The sequence below is a fragment of the Anoplopoma fimbria genome, chromosome 24, assembly GCF_027596085.1.
Source record: "Anoplopoma fimbria isolate UVic2021 breed Golden Eagle Sablefish chromosome 24, Afim_UVic_2022, whole genome shotgun sequence".
Taxonomy (NCBI): domain Eukaryota; kingdom Metazoa; phylum Chordata; class Actinopteri; order Perciformes; family Anoplopomatidae; genus Anoplopoma; species Anoplopoma fimbria.
The window spans coordinates 10,381,236-10,398,752 of NC_072472.1; the positions used below are offsets into that span (position 1 = coordinate 10,381,236).

Below are 17,517 nucleotides of genomic sequence, written 5' to 3' on the forward strand. Positions count from 1 at the left end.
AATGCCATGCGTTGGATCCTATTTTTAAAGTCAGTGACACATTACGCGAGTGGAAAATTTGTTTTATTTTCAACTGAGCAGGGCAGGGAGAAAGAGAGTTTGCGAGGAAGTATTAGGAAGTTGGAGGATTGAAAAAGAAGTAAAGGATAAACAAGGGTGGCAGTTTATCCGGGTATTTTATGCCAGCGCAAAGCTTAAAAAACATCCTTCTACCAGTGACAGATTAGCTGAGTCTGAAGTCAATTTGGCTTTTTTCCCTGGGATGACAGTGGAAGGGTCTTAAAAGATTAATGAGTATAGCTTTGCTGCCTCGTCATGCTTAGACGTGCATTGACATAAACTTCATTAATCTCATCTATTTCAGGTTCATAACATCTGAAAGACCACTAAAAAGAACGTGTATGGTTGAATTTACAGGAAAATCATTTTACATCCATGTTAAAGGATAGATTCTCAGGTTTTCAAGACTGTATTACACCTGCCTCATCTTTACTGACAAGATGTCCAAAAATGAATTTACAGTGCTGTCTACACCTGAGTTACGGTCAGTTAGAATATAGAAAGCTACTAGATGTGTGGGAATACTGGTGTAAGTTCTCATTGTTCCAGTTATTTGGGGCTTGCTTCAAAAGGAATGTTTACTCACAGGAGACAGGGAGGACGACCCCCCCCCCAACAAAAGTTAAAAAGGCCCATAATAAAATGCATGGACTGCTAATGATGATAAATTCATTGCAGCCCATTATTCTTAAGACAAATGTTTCTACAAACTGCATCACACGGACATTTAAAAAGTTTTAGTTGCTTACAGCTACTATGGACTTAGGTGACCCTTCTGTTTTAACAGGAACACAGGAAGAGCCTGAGAGCAAAACTGACACAGAATAAAACAAAGGATACCTCTACCACCCACAAGACTCCTACAGTCTGGCTGGTGTCCTCACAACGTACACTGCAGCAGCTGAATGTGTCATACAAACAATAAAAAAGGCTTGAAATAGGTGACAATTTGCATTGAAACCAAAACGAGGGCAGCTCACTGAAGTGATGCGAGTGAAGTCCAGAGGAAAATGAGCCGTGGCAGACACCTAAACTGAAGGGTCTTCTCAATCACTGAGCACAGAAGTGCAGTAAAGCTACATGTTGAACAGCTTCTACTCCAGGGGGGAAAACGATCTTATGACGCAGCAGTGCTCCAGTACTGTTTTTAGAAATGCAGAGAAAAAGAAAACTTTGAATTGAATGCAGTTAAATACAAAGTGTTAAATTGACTTATAGTCAATGGAAATTTTAGCAACACCTTCCAATATCATGCAACACAATAAATCGGTACCACAGACCAGGACCACAGCCTCAAATATTACTATAGCAACGATGCTGCGGCAGAAAACACTGCTGTGGCTCAAGCTGAAGCCCTATTTGCAAAAGGTACAGTATAGTGTCACTTGGATTTCTAATACCACAGAGGTTTTGTGTGCATGTTATTTCCTAAAATATGTTGCTCACCTGTAAGCGTACTTTACACTTTCATTAAATTCCAAACCTATCAAGGTACAACATGAGACTAGCCAAATTATTATCCAATGGGTTATTGCCTTCAAGCATACAAACATGCTTAATTTCAGCAGCTGCTTCTACACCTTTCCTGCAGCAGCAACACTTTTTTTCCCCTCCTTCAACACAACTGAAAAATTAACAACTGAGAGGTAAAAGTGTGAAATTCTCTCAACATTTCAGAGAATTGGGTGCAGCTCTTGTTTCCCTCTCCCCAACACCAGACATCGAGAAAAGGAGGGAGCTACGCAGTCTTCTATTCCATCAAACAGACTTTGGGTCTGGTGGATGGATTGCAATGTGAAAATGTTCGTCTTCTTAATGAATACAGCCATTTTTTTTAAAACAAGCCTTGATCTTTATTTCATCCATTCACAGAAATCCAGTTAAAATGAATCCATCACTTATCACTCTATTTCAAACATCTGTGTTTCATGTGTCTGACAAATGTTGTTTCCTCTGCCCATTATGGTAAAATTGGCTCTTCCCTAATCAATACTCTGGCCTAACCAACCAAATGTATGGTTGCAATGTACTATTCACGGACTCTTTTAATTGCTGGCAATCACACACGGAATTATGATTCAAAAATAGATTAGCATGGATTGAATCGTTCAAAAAATGGGAGTAAATGTGGAAACAATTGGAGTAGAGAAGAAGCATAAGTTCTAGTATTTATGAGAGGATGTCTTCATGTGTTTCAGTAAAAGTGCCCGGAAAATCTGATATGATACAACAACTCCCTAGGGTGTCACAAAATATCTGCTCACAGATATGTGAAATTGATGGGGTTAGTGAGAATATTTTTTTAAGCATTGGGTCCAAAGTAGCAGCTCATTCTGTCCAGAGCAAACTATCCAAGATCTCCAGATAATTGCTCCAATCATGCTAAATCATTTTAGCAGTATAATGAGTCTGTAATTACACCTTATAATCAAAGAGCACTTTAAGGCTGGGGCTTTTGCATGAAAAAGGGCTAGGGGAATTTATGAGTACCCCTAAAATTCAGTTTCAAAAACAGTTTCAAACTACACCACAAGCAGTTAAACCAAACAAGCCTCACAACGTGTTTGAGTGTGGGTGGAGTGGACAATCTGTCGACATGGACCAAATGCTTAATCAACCTGAAAGATGATGTATGAAGGAACACGACCCAGCAGAGTGTGTGTAAACCGAAAAGGACAACAACAGTCAGCATAATCCTTATTTGTGTTGAAAGCTTGCATTACTTTTTTTTTTTTTTTCTTCCAGAAATAGCTTCAAAATACCTGTGTAGTCACTGCAGATGTTTTTAGAATTATTCAGCAATTGCAGGCTCAGTAGATGTGATCCCAAGGACTGAATCCAGAGACTAAACAAAAAGGCCAGGGATGTGTCAAAGCAATAGGGAATTGGATGCGTCAGCAGAATTGAGCTTCGACTCAAATAATTAGAGAGGAATAACTTTGCATACAAAAGGGGCTTAATCTTACTGGTACTATCTAAACAGGGATGGACGATTAGTGGCAGATCCTTCCATGATCATACAGGTCAGCAATATTAAACTTTATACATATTTTTAATCCCCCTGACTGTCCAGGTGTGGTGCATTTTACGTTATGTGTGGCCAATTACAACATCTGAATTCACAATATGCAACTATGTAAGCAGGGCAAAGGTACTGGGGAAGGAGCTTCAGTGGGAATGAGTGGAAGAAATCTTACACCTCCATGAAAAAGTGTCAAAAAAACTCAACAGATGGAACTGGCAAAGACTGCTCTTATGGTTCCGCATCTACTTAGATAGGAGTTTTGGGAACCTCCTCTGGACACATCTTTGTTGGGCTCATCTCCTGAGAGCTAGCTCATTATTCAGCAGACATAGCTAGCTTGCTAATTCCACCATGCTTAATGCTACACTGGTCCCAGAAAATGAGCGTAAAAAACAGCAGAATGGAGCTGGGTCTAACGGTCCATCCACCTCACTCATCACCGCTCCAGAGAAAGACAAGCTACAAAAAGCTAACCAGCCAGCCATCCTCCTCCGTAGCTGCGTCCATTTTCTTCCCGGCTAACTAGATCTATGGTCTCATCTGACTGAACTCAGTCGATGCTCTGCCAGCCAGGCTGCCTGTGCGTCCCATTGGGCCTTTCAATGAAAATAAATGATCCCTGTGTGGCTATTGAATTTTGTACAAAATATGGCCACAGGTCAGTAAGAACTTAATGTCCATTCCAAACGGCAGGTAAATGGAAAAAGGTCCACCCTAAAGCTCTAAAGTTGATAATAGACACATATAGATATTAAAACTATGACACTCTTTTAAAAACAGATGTCGCACTCAGGAAATATTATGTGGTCTGCCAGCAAATAATTAAGCAAGCTCATTTAATATCTTTAATAAAATTGATCATATATTGTTTTACATCACTTTGATCAGTGTCTATCTAACCTGGCATTAAGAGAGCGTGTTAATCACTCATGTGTCTTAATTTAAGATCAGGTTGATTCAGTGTAATGTGGCAAACCAGCTGATTCTCTGCCTTCTATTAAAATAGAGAATCCAACACATGTTTAGAATAAGACCCACGTAAACAACAATACATCAGTAGGTTCTGACAACGGCTCCGAAAGAAACATATCCTGTATATCCAAGTACGTATCCAAATAACGTGTGCTACTTCTTTAAGAATGTGCTGTTATCCATACTTTAAAAAGGGATAGCTTGGAGGTTTTTCTTTGTTGAAGTGGGGTTGTATGAGGTACTTTTCCCATTGTGTATTACCTATAGTACATGACAGTCAGCATGCCCCCAGTTTGGAGGAGCAGACATGAGTTACAGCACGGAAACAAAGCAATGTACTTCTGTGTTCGGGGACATCAGCACGTATTTTGGCCACCAAGATAAAAAAAAAAAAATCTATATCAGTTTAAGTGTACCCTATATTTTGAATATTTTCACCGCTCTACCTTAGTGTGAGACAACCATTTCCGACAGGGATCTGAAGAGGACAAGCCGTATCCATCTGTGGTCACAGTTTGTTTCAATGGATTCTGGGGGCTTTGGCATGTATATAGATAATGGCTTCCGTTCCCCGCCGTAAACATACTGTATTTGTGGCTCACAGCAAGGTAATCCAGCGCAAATGTTTGAAATATAGCGTAAACCTAAACGGATATTGATTTTTCTTTTTGGTATGCATTTCTTTTGGATGTCTAAAACAGATTTTGCTTCTGCCCCCGTCCACAGAAGTGTATTGCTTTGCCCCCGTGAGGTAACTCCTGTCTGCTTCTTCAAGATGGTGGCATGCCAACCGTCATCTACTGTAGGTAATACACCAACTATGGATAAATACCTCACACGGCCCCATTTTAAAACATCCGAGCTGTCCCTTTAATGTGTGAATTTGTGATCCATCTGTTCTTGCACTTTAGAGTAGAATCGTACAGTGTGTCGGCTAAGAACAGCATGGTAGTTTTAATATCTCTGCTGACATATCATCCCTGACTGAGTCAAATTAACACATAAAAAAGGCTGGTGAGACCCTCGAGTATAATTCCACTGTTTTATGTATTCTTAAACATAAAAATTTCTTTTTTGTCAGATGATGATGAATGAAAATCAATGTTGATTTGACGCCACCTGTCAAATCAACATCGCTTCCTGTATTTTAGAATTCATCAATTATTTAATTAATCGAACAAATGAATGCAAGTTGGTTATAAAGTAGGTTTTAAAGAGTGTAAAGTAGTGGGCCGTTTACCTCAGAGACTGCAAGAAACATCTCATAACAGTAGCGCAGAGGATTCAGCAGCAGCCGCAGAAGGATTTGACAGCCACATGAGACATGTGAAGCATCTACATTCACAAATATCTGTTAAAAGAGACTCTCAAAGCTTTCATTTTACTTATAGCTGTACAATCTGCATGGAATTTAATCTGGTCACACTGGCTTTAATTACAGTCTTAACACTAGAAATACTTATAAAAAGATGGCTTTGACTTAAGTCTTAAGCCATTTTAGCAGCAGCCTGCATGTTAAGAGAAGGTTTTATATTCTTAGACTGTGCATTTCTTTAAAAAAACAAAAAAACAAAACATAAATCAGTAGAACCAAGGGACAGCAGTATTTAAATCACTTTTAGACACCAATGTGCTGAAGCAAAATATGAAGGTCAGAATGTGCAAGATGTTCTTTTATTTTTAGATTTCCTTTGAAGGATTGATTTTCCCATTTTGCCTCAATGAGATTGTTGACAGAAAAACACAGCGATAGAGGAGAATGGTACGTGCTAAAGGTCCCTGACTGGAATCAAACAGGGCTTTGCCGCAGTTGAGGTTGCTGGCTCACCATGACGCCTCCAAGAGGTGATTACTATGGACAGCAGTCGCACATATATTGCGTGCTTAGTACTAAACCACTGTATGTTGAGGGAAACCATCAATTTCAAAGACTTCTTGTGAGATAAAAATATAAAACCCAATGACGGTTTATGGAGCGGAAGATTATTCTATGAGCCGTACAGGCAGTGAACCTTAACCATTCCCTCCTAGCATGAAATCTGCACCACAGGCAGTTCTCCAGTCTATATACAGATTGGGGCTGTTTCAAAACAGGCGAGCACATTGTGAAAACAAATCTTAAATTATCCATACACCATGTACGACAGATATTTCAAAAAGTCTCTCTGGTGTGCCCCTCCATCACTCAGCTGCTTAAAGATTACCCTAGCAACATACCAAGTTAAAAATGTCTCCAAAGCCAAACGGACAGTTGCACCACTCGAAGGGCCTATAAAGAGCGACTTCTCCCTGACCACAGAGTAGCCTATAATTGGGGGCCCAATGTCAGCCTGCCTGTAAACACAGTTCACAATGTACACGTTTCAAAATAGTAAGTGGTCTGGGAGGGCAGAGAGACAGTGGGCAGAGTAAGGTGGAGCCTCAAGGCTTGAATGTGCTTCACTTGTTCATGTGTGCGCACAACCTCCTATGAAGACACGCAAATGCCATCTGCAGCAATTTAAGTACGCTTAGTGCACTCTCATCCCTGCGTTTTCATTGGTAGAGTTGTCTTAGTCCATCAAAAGATATGTTGTCGTTAGATCTCACGTACTTAAGTCTCTGACTTGGTCCTGAATAATGCTGTAGCGGGAGGAGGACACTGATAACATGCAGTAGTTAAGTTACTTTTAACCCATTGACAAAGCATGATTTATGTTTCAAAAAAAGTTTAGAAATAAGCTGAAAAAACGATCTATCAAGATAAGAAATCCTGGGATGTAATGTAATTGAGCCCACCACACAGAAAAGGCACATCGCAGGTCTAAAATTATATCGCAAGTATAAACATTTGCAAACATACGACGATATTATAATTTAAATACGTGATACAAATGCTCCAGAATAAAGAAAAAATATATTTCTCAGAGAGGTTTATGAACTCAGAAATCAGTACGAACAATCAAGAAATACCTTTTTTTTTTTTTTTTATATCTATGGTCCCTCTTTAGTGTTAGCTTGTGCTGCCATATTTTGAATGAGTTTTATTACATACCAAAAACTCAAAAAGAATCACCAACAATGGCGCACAGTTAACATATCTGCAGACTTGAATATTTCAAAATCTTCATGGACAAGATGGAGATTTACAAAGAAATTTCAGCTCGCTGTTAGAAAATAGATTATGTCCTAAAACACAGTTTGGGCTTATCTATAACAAATCCTATCATACAGTGTTGGCAATGAAGCTAAATGTACTGGAAGGTTGCTTGTGTGATCTGTTTGAATAAATCCGGCTGTGGGGGTGAAACAACAGCTCTTCCCCCTCGATTAATACAACCACTAAGGTGCCCTTGAGCAAGGCCCTTAACCCCCCCCCCCCCAACTGCTCCAGAGGAGCTGCTCAGTGGCCAACAGATAAGACTGTGGTAGGACTGGACAGCTTCCAGGTGTGAATGTATGTGTGTTTGAGTGTGTGTGTGTAAATCAGGGTGTTCCAGCTAAACTAACAGTGCCAACAGCGAAGCATTATTATTTTATTTTGTACAGACCTTACAAAGTGACCTGATTTTGACTTCCTTAAGGTTTACTTTAGTAGGGACTATATGGTAAATGTACATATTTTGTACATTTAGAATAAGCTGGGTTGCAGATATCACCCCTTTCACTGAGGATGGAGCATAGATTTCTCTTGCTGGGATGCAGTAATGTTAAAAATAAACATTTCTGTAAAACTAGCAAAATTAAGCTCTTAAGCTCATGAGTAAAGCTGCGTGATAACTGGAGACTGCGTAAATCCAATTTTGTAAAAAAAAATCTCCCCCAAGTAAGCCTATAAAATAACCTTAAGGCTATCAGCTAGCCATGAAAAAGGTTGCCATGAAAGCTGTGTTGTTTTCAAGGTTTTGGTTCTCACTCACTGTAGGCCAACGACATGTTACAAAAGTCAACCGAGACACTTGTCCGTTTCAGCAGAGCGCAGTAAAGCGCGGGGGGGGGGGGGGGTAAAGAGAGAGGATGGCGAGAGGCTGCGAGAGGCACTTCCATTCTACCCTCCCCCCCTCTCATGAACAGTAGCAGATGACAATAGCTTCCAAACCAGGGCACGCCAGACATCCTGACAAAGGCAGGCTCCTCCCAAGCTGCTGAGTCCCTGCTCCCAAATAAACATAGCCGCAGGGAGAGGGCAAGAGTCGGGGATGTGCTGTGCTTGCCATGTCCGGACTAGCGGCGAAATGAGTCCTTCTGCCCGAGAGCAAAGCACTCTGCCAGCAAACCCACAAAATGCATGCAGGGCAAGGCAAATCTCCTGACACACTACCAGGCTCAATCGCATGCTGCCTAATTAGGGCTGCAATAATTTGCAAAGAAATTAAAAATAATAATAAAACTGAATGAAATAAATCTCCAAACAACCACAATGGTATAATGATAATGCTATTGAGCTCGTACTCACATGTAGGCAGGTGAAAGGGGTGAGGACCTGGATGTCTTAAGAACGGGTACTGGGAATTTCCAGCTGACAGGAGAACCGCTTTTCCATTTCAACGGCATGTTGTTGTCACCAGAATGGTGTTACAGCAATACCAGCAGCAAAGACCATTTCCATGAAAAGGTTTCTAATGCAGTCTTCCATCCCACTCTGCCCACACCATTTAAGGAGGAGGGAGATCAGCGGTGGCAGCAGCAGCAGCAGCAGCTACAGAAATACACTGGCAGAGGCAGTGCAGGCTACTGTCGGGGTTGTGACTTTAGCGGCAGCACTGAGAAGCCAATAGATTGCATCCACCACGACTACTTGCCCTGCTGCATTCACGGTTGTCTCGTGGTGGTGGTGGTGGTGGTGGGGGGGGAGCCCAGCCTTCCCATCACCCTTTCATGGCTCATGAAAAAGCCCAGTAGCTGAGCAACAGTGCCACCTTGTTAAAGGAGTTGTGATTACAGTTCTGGACTTGCTTGGATCTCTCTTCCATGTAAAGACATGGTGGAGAGATAAAAAGGAGTAAGAGGAAAAAAAAGTAGGGGGAAAAAAATGACATTTACTCAATTCTATTATTTTAGCATAATAAATGTGCCATCCTCAAGGATTTAACATGGAATCTGAAGGATTTCTTCTTGTGTTAAAAAAAAGGATTGTATTTAGTGAAATAAAATAAAATCTACAAGATACAAATAGAAGTCTTTAACTATCCACTGACACCCAGTTATTCCCTTTGTGTTGAAGTGTGAGTATTAAGTGTATCAAGTGTTTAAGAAAACAATAGGAATATTGACATATGATGGAAAAGCTTATGGTGATTAAAAAGCTCGGAATAGTCAACCATTCCTATACAAATGCTATTAAAATTATTTGATTGTAGTAATCAAGTTATTCCCTCACAGTGTTCATTTGGGGTATTTTCATACATGACAACATATGGAGATCATTTTTTTTTTTAAGTTAAAGCAATTCTATCTTTTTTTAATTATTGGAGGCCGAAAAACAAATTTGCACAGGGAATGCACTTGTGGTTAAAGCTGCCCTTGAAACAATTGAAGCCACGTTCGAAACAATTGTACTGTATTTTCGAAACAGTCAATACAATTCATTAAATAACGCTTCATTACTTATTAATAATTGACTTGGACAGACGTAATCACTCTACAAGGGTTCCACTGCTTTTTTTCTAGTGGATGTAGTAGTCAAAAGCCAAATAATTCAAATGTGTATTATCCTTTCACCATATGTCTTGTCACTACTGTATTCCAAGTTTCAAGACTTGGAGAGGCACAAAGGCAAATTAACAGCTAATTCTGAAAACATGCTCAAAAAATCCATCTACTTAAAACGTAGGCTTTTTCCACATATCATTTTTGGACACGGCTGTGTTCTGTGCCTTGGCTAAATAATAAATGAGTATTATTCTGGGTAAAGAGCCAGTCATAGTCATCCCAAATGTAATCAGTTTAAGGCAATAAAAGGTGTACCAACACAGTTCCACTAACTGCTTAGAAACTTAAAATAATATTGTAAAGTGCTAGAAAGTACAGATAACCAATTTTCTGACCTCCAAAAGGTTGAAGCTATGCAATTCACTTTTAGCCAACCCAAATGTGTGAGCGTTCTGAGCCAAGTTTTGACCAATCACAGTGGTTATAATGCTGTGTTGTTTCCGCTCACTAGCCTCGAACCTAATTTACCTTCATGATGCCTACTCTCACCTATGCAAAGAGCAGATACTCGGCAGCTTGACCCAGCCTCTACATTGCATCTGCTTTGGCTGAACTACAGCGGATGGCCCAGCTGGCTTGAACGGCAAGCATTGGTGTGAAGGCCATGGCCTGCTCAGCTGTGCAACCACTATCTCTGTATATCTGGTTCCACTAGACTTTCTGATTAGGACTTATAATGGTCACGGTCAGGTCATGCTGGAAATGTACGAGTTCAGATGAGTATACTGGTGCCTGAACCCCTATAGGCCACCAGGATGCCCCATCAGCTCTTCACAAAAAAAAAACTCTTGTGGAAAAAAAAAAAAAAAAAAAAAAAAAAAGGCTTTTAGAAAATGAGAGACTGCAGCGCTGCACCTAACCAGAGAAGGAGAAAAAAAATCATATCTCACTGAAAACATAAGTTGTCATGCCCCGCTTTCTCCAAATCAATTAGATTTGTTGGATTACTGTGCAAGAGATTAAGGAACAGCCAAGTCTGATGTAATGCATCATGAAGAATAACATTTACAAGGTCATATCGGGTAAAAGTGAATCTTTAAACTATCCAAAAGCCTCTAGTAACAGGCATCTAAGAAATAGATTTCACAACACAAATGGTCTCTTATTGACTAATGGGACTCGGACAAAGAACAGTAGTATTGGTCATAAAACTACAGAAGTAATGGCACCCACAAACAAAGCAATAACTAGTAGGATCCACAAGTCCACAGTAGTTAAAGTAAATGTCCTTTTTTGTCATGTTAGACAGAGATGTCTTTGCTATATAGCGAGATGTAGGAAACTATACTCCTGTGCATAGCAAAAGTTATATGTTGTATACAAATCAACAAATAATGAGAAAAGCAATAAGATGAGGGAGAACTGCTGCTGTTTTTGATTTTTTTAAACTAGCCAACGTCTATTATCTGTTATATATGTTTCATAACTGCCCATCCAGCTGGTGTAGTGTCTCACCCACCTCCACAGTCACAATTCTGTCGATGAGCAAAGGAGACAGATTGGCTCAAACAGACATAAACTATCAGGCAATACGTCCCCTAGTATTTTCATGTGCATGGGTCTAATTTTAAAATGAGTCCATATGCAACCATTTGGTTCTACCTATAAAAAGTATGCAAGAAATAAAACACACAAGGCTCTTCTGCGGCTTCCTCACAGTAAACGAATATTCCTCTGAAGCCAACTCCAGAAAAACTTGCCCAAATGTGTCACCCCATCAGTCCATTTCCCTCACATTGGAAGTCACAGGCTTGATCTTGATATGTTTATGCTATTCCAAAACTTTGCATTATTTGCTGATATTCTGTTGGAAGTTGTGAACAAAGTGCATGAACCACCACAGTTTCTATTATGCAAATTAAACTCCCACATCTTGTCAGCTCGTAAAAAAGATGTGTGTATTCGCCAGCACCAACACTGTGCCTAGTTGAAAACCTTTATTTCAGTGTATGTATACCAAAAAGGCAAACGGGGGCTGTGACAATAAGGTTTGAGTGACAGAATGATTGCTGGTAAATAATGATAAATTAGCCAACATTATGCACAGGCCATTTATGCATGGAAAAACTGCCACAGGTGAATTGCGGTAACAGAAACACAGTAACATCTTACACGTCATCTGGTGACACTCTGGTAAGATGCTTAGTAGTGGTTCTCAACCCTGTTGATGAACACCACAGTCACACTGCTTGTCTTTCTTACAATATAATCAGGGATTACCTGATTAACAACTCCAACTCGAGGCGGAAGCAGTTTCCTTGCCCCGACTGACAGGACTAAGGACTGATAACTGCTGTACTGTTTACAATTTAAGAATGATTAACCATCAAATCAGATTTTTTTAATAGGCTATGTCATTTTGCCTGGTTGCAAAACAACTACTACTATCTGTTAACAGATACAGATATCAAGTGTTTGGCAGTAGAATGGTACTACAATGGTAGTAGAATGTGTACTGTTAAAGTCCATTAATACACATATTCACAGTTGCGTGCGAAATAATGAAGTATGAGGCATTGCACATTACCTTTCATGTAGTCCGATGGGCATTGTCTCCCCTCTGTGTACAGGGTGCTCCATACCCTCGCCAAAACCACACCTCAAAAAAAATAAAAATAAAGGTACTTTTAACATTTGTTTTAAGTCTTTCGGCTCAAAAACACACATACATTTTTCACCCATGTATAAAGTGGCGTTTTGATTCAGCACTTGCAAAACAGTTTTATATTTGCACTTTTAACTGAACTTCCTGTTTTGCATTTTACAGTCTGCACTCTATTTTACATACAATTTATTGCCTAATTTGGACAGTATCTCAGTGTTGTAACAGAGAAACCCTTTCCGTACAGTCATGCATATATGTTTTCGAAATCTTGTACTTTTATCTCCAAAAGATACACAGAAAACAAAAGTATTATTTCACTACAGATCATAAGTAAAACTACCTTACGGTTACACACAGTTTTTTAAAAAGGTTAAAAAAAAAAAGCATCAACATTTTTATTTTCTACAACTGAGGTTGAGAAATACATAGTAATGCCTACCATGATTTAGACTTAAAAAGTGGCTTTCAAGTTTATCCTGAAAGCAAACATTTGGTATTTGACAAACTTTAGCTTCACACACCACCTGTGGCCTCATTACTTTTGGGAGTTGAGTGATTATCTCAAAGTAATGTGAATATATTTACATTCATGGATAAAAAAAAATGTCCAACAGAAGTTGACCGCAAGATGCACGGTCTTCTTTTGTCCCCACATCCCCTTCTGAAATGTGACAGTGGCATCACATGTCTAACTTGCTTTACACAGAACTAGGCTAATTGAAGCTAAAAATATCTGCAGTGTGTTTCCTGACAGAACCACCTTCCTCTTATTTTGAAATCCAGCTACTACAATGTCTCTATGTTTTAAAGGAGTGACAGCTGGTCCACACGTTCATTTGAATACAGGAAAGTTTCCTTACTAGTTGGGCTCCTGTTCTTGTTGCGAACATGTTAAAGTGACATGATCTAGTGACACAAAACGTGATGGGAGTTGGATGATTATCTCAAATGAATGTGAATATATTTACATTCATGGATAAAAAAAATGTCCAACAGAAGCTGACCACCAGATGCATGGTCTTCTTTTGTCCCCACATCCCCTTCTGAAATGTGACAGTGGCATCACATGTCTAACTTGTTGCTTTACAAGTTTTGTGTCACTAGATCATGTCACTTCTGAAATGTGACAGTGGCATCACATGTCTAACTTGTTGCTGTACAAGTTTTGTGTCACTAGATCATGTCACTTCTGAAATGTGACAGTGGCATCACATGTCTAACTTGTTGCTTTACACAGAACTAGGCTAATTTAAGCTAAAAATATCTGCTGACAGAGCCACCTTCCCTCTTATTTTGAAATCCAGCTCCTACAATGTCTCTATGTTTTAAAGGAATGACAGCTGGTCCACACGTTCATTTGACTACAGGAAAGTTTCCTTACTAGTTTGGTTTCTGTTCTTGTTGCAAACATGTTAAAGTGACATGATCTAGTGACACAAAACGTGATGGGAGTTGGATGATTATCTCAAATGAATGTGAATATATTTACATTCATGGATAAAAAAAATGTCCAACAGAAGTTGACCGCAAGATGCACGGTCTTCTTTTGTCCCCACATCCCCTTCTGAAATGTGACAGTGGCATCACATGTCTAACTTGTTGCTTTACAAGTTTTGTGTCACTAGATCATGTCACTTCTGAAATGTGACAGTGGCATCACATGTCTAACTTGCTGCTTTACACAGAACTAGGCTAATTTAAGCTAAAAATATCTGCTGACAAAACCACCTCCCTCTTATTTTGAAATCCAGCTCCTACAATGTCTCTATGTTTTAAAGGAGTGACAGCTGGTCCACACGTTCATTTGACTACAGGAAAGTTTCCTTACTAGTTGGGCTCCTGTTCTTGTTGCAAACATGTTAAAGTGACATGATCTAGTGACACAAAACGTGATGGGAGTTGACAGTTGCACGAAGTGGACGAGGTTCACGTCAGTCCTTTTAAAGCCAAGTGTGGGACATGTCACCACAGGGAGAAAAACTAAGTCCACGACGAGGTAGCACACTTGCTAGCAGAAGCTTTTAGGCTCTCAGGATTTGGTGTCAAAGTGTTTTTTTTTAATTCAATCAGACCTGACAATAACACTGTCACATGAAGCAACGCTGTCAGATCGGAGCTTTGCATGAATGTCCTGTCCATGTTGCCTCAACACGGTGGCTACATCTCCAGTGAGGAACAGGCTAAGGCTAACTAGCCAAGCTAACCCTGACTACCTGTCAACCTGGTATTTGTTGATTTTAGTAAAAGCTTGCTACATATATGATATGTCAACGAACACATGTATCTGAATAGACTCTGTAAACTTTTAAAAAGCAGATTCCGTACCTTCAACACCGAGATAATGTTGACTAGCGTCCTTGTTTTCCTCCCAAGCCCCTCAAATCCACTTATACCACTGGAGCCTCCTTTCCTAGATTTTAAACCAATCAGATCGTCGCTTACTAGCGGAGCCGCAGTATCCTAACTTCCCATTGGTGGAAGAGTATGGCAATCTTTTCTCATTGGCTCAAAACTTCCGTTACTAAATAAAGTGTTTCCAAAGAGGAGTCGTCTTTCTGTGAAGCGTCCGTGCCCTGAAACAAATGTTGTGTGTTGCTTTGCATGAAAAAATAACATTGATTAAGTTGATTATGGTAGCCTGATTTGTCATCGAGACGCCCAGCATTAGTTATAAGGAAAATAAGTTACAATTATGAACATACAGGACATCATCTCATTTTAGGGAATCATAGTAACAAGGAATAACAGTGACTTTGAAGGAAACCAGGGCTTTGATGAAGAGCCTCCAGTGCTATGTATGTGGTCATTTAAAATAAATAAATAGCAGAAGTACGACTTTGTTTTCATTTTAGAGTGATTGAGGTAAAACAAATCTAGATTAGGTATTAATTAAACATAGACTTACTGTATCTGTTTTCACATTTACTGCACAGATGCAGTGGATGTGGATTGTAAGCTATATTACAGTCAATATAAACTGCTTTCTCCCTTTACCCCACTCTTGCTATTATCACCTAAGTGCTGACACTTTGGTCTTTATCTCTTTCTCTTCAATTCAAGTCTTGCCAAAGAAACACGCACACACACACACACACACACACACACACACACACACACACAAACACACACACACACACACACACACACACACACACACACACACACACACACACACACACATCCTCCTTATCTCCACAATCAGAAGCTTCCTCCACAAAGGAGACAGACAAACATACCACATTTATTTATTTATCTTTTTATTTTTTAAATCTTTTAATATTTTAATCTTTTTATTTATCTTTTTATTAATTTATTTATGTATTTAATAACACCTGATATTTCCCCTTTGAATGCTGTTTATTGCTACATCAATTTCAAAATCCTCAGACTATGGACACTCATTAAAGCACAGCATTTTGTTATTAATAATTGATAGGTTAACTTTTTTATAATCAAAACTTGTAGAAATTATATGTCAAGAGTAAACTCTATATTTGAAATTCTCCTATGAGATGAATTGTTAAATGTTAATTAAATGTTAATATACCAAATATACCAAAGCCTACCAGAAAGCCTTATGATGCAAAACACACTGAGTTTGGGGTTTAGTTGCGAGCATTTAAACATGTTTTAGGATAATCAAAAAGCTTTAAGCACAACAGTAATTATTTTTGCAATTCATATTCTATACATGCTTGATAATATGTTTGCAACTAAAGGCTACAATATGAGCAAAACAAAATACCATATGCATTCATTAAAATGCACGGAGGCTCTTTCAATAATCACTCATCTACCACTGCCACCTGTTTGTCCTCTCCAATCATCAATGAAATTGCAAGCTTATTATTCAACTTATGCATTGATCTGGAACAAAGAGCACTTTGGAACAGACTTCAAATTCAATGCTAATTTTGATTAACTGTTGACGGCTCTACAGTTCTAAGTGCCTGCCTACGTTATGTGTGAATGAATGAGACCTGCAGCTGCTAATTTATGTGCATGTTTTACCAACCGGTTCTCACCTCGTGAGTTGCGCTGTTTGTTAATGAATCATCCAATTGATATACAGTACCATGTAATTAAATGTTCTTGTATAATTAAAGTTTGTAATTAAAGATTCCCACACACATTCCAGAATCAGTTATTTCTGCATCATTTTCAAATTAAAAATATGTTTTGATTATCATTGTGAGTGACCCCGGGTTACAGGTGTACAGGGAACAGAAAGAAGCAGAATAATGCTAAGTATGGGTGTTTAGAGAGGATAGGCGAAATGTGAGAGATATGAGAAGCTTTAATGTAGATGAAGACTTGAGGCTTGGCAGGAGGGAGGTAATGTTTGAACTGGGAAGTAAATACTGATACATGTCCAGTGCAAAGGTCCTAGAAAACTCTTCAAAGGGAAGGGCCCCAATAATACAGCAGGATTGAGAGGTATACAGTAGGGGATATAAGTGGGGGTATGGACATGAATACATAATAATGAATAGACAGATCATGGCATCAATGAGCATGGCTGATATTATCAAACGGTTTTAGCACATCACAGACGTACCTGTATAGCTAGGTGTACATGCCAGCCAAACAATAAATTGCACTGCAAACATTTTTTTTACATGTCATTTATTTTTGGCATTTATGTCAAAAATATGTTTGTGGTCATTTACATACATTCTCCACCAGCAAGCTCTGAATAGTTTTTCAACAGTAAAATGTTATGGTCTGTCTTGGCCACATTTTTTTTTAATAACAGAAATAAAGGCAATGACCAAAAAAAAATGTGTATGTTCTGTATTTCTTATATTGTCAAATATCTACAGTACCAGTCAAAAGTTTGGACACACCTTCTCATTCAACTACTTTGAAGAATCTAAAATATAAAACATATTCTGGTTTGTTGAGCATTTGTTTGTTTACCACATAATTCCATATGTGTTCCTTCATAGTTTGGATGTCTTCAATATTAATCTACAATGTAGAAAAAAATAAAAAATAAAAATAAAGGAATGAGAAGGTGTGTCCAAACTTTTGACTGGTACTGTATTTGGTATATTAACATTTAACATTTCATCTCATAGGATAATTTCAAATATAGAGTTTACTCTTGACATATCATTTCTACAAGTTTTGATTATAAAAAGGTTAACCTATCAATTATTAA

The 17,517-nt window shown here is 38.9% G+C and overlaps 1 protein-coding gene across 1 annotated transcript in view; it reads right to left on the reverse strand.

Annotated features, from left to right (window-relative positions):
* klhl13 (kelch-like family member 13) overlaps positions 1–14,761 on the reverse strand; it is a 33,488-nt gene extending 18,727 nt beyond the window's left edge. Inside the window, 2 exon segments of the mRNA XM_054625709.1 lie at positions 12,276–12,347; positions 14,679–14,761. Of these exon segments, the coding sequence (XP_054481684.1) occupies positions 12,276–12,328 (53 nt within the window). The 5' untranslated portion in view covers positions 12,329–12,347; positions 14,679–14,761.
* Between the last annotated feature and the right edge of the window lie 2,756 nt (positions 14,762–17,517).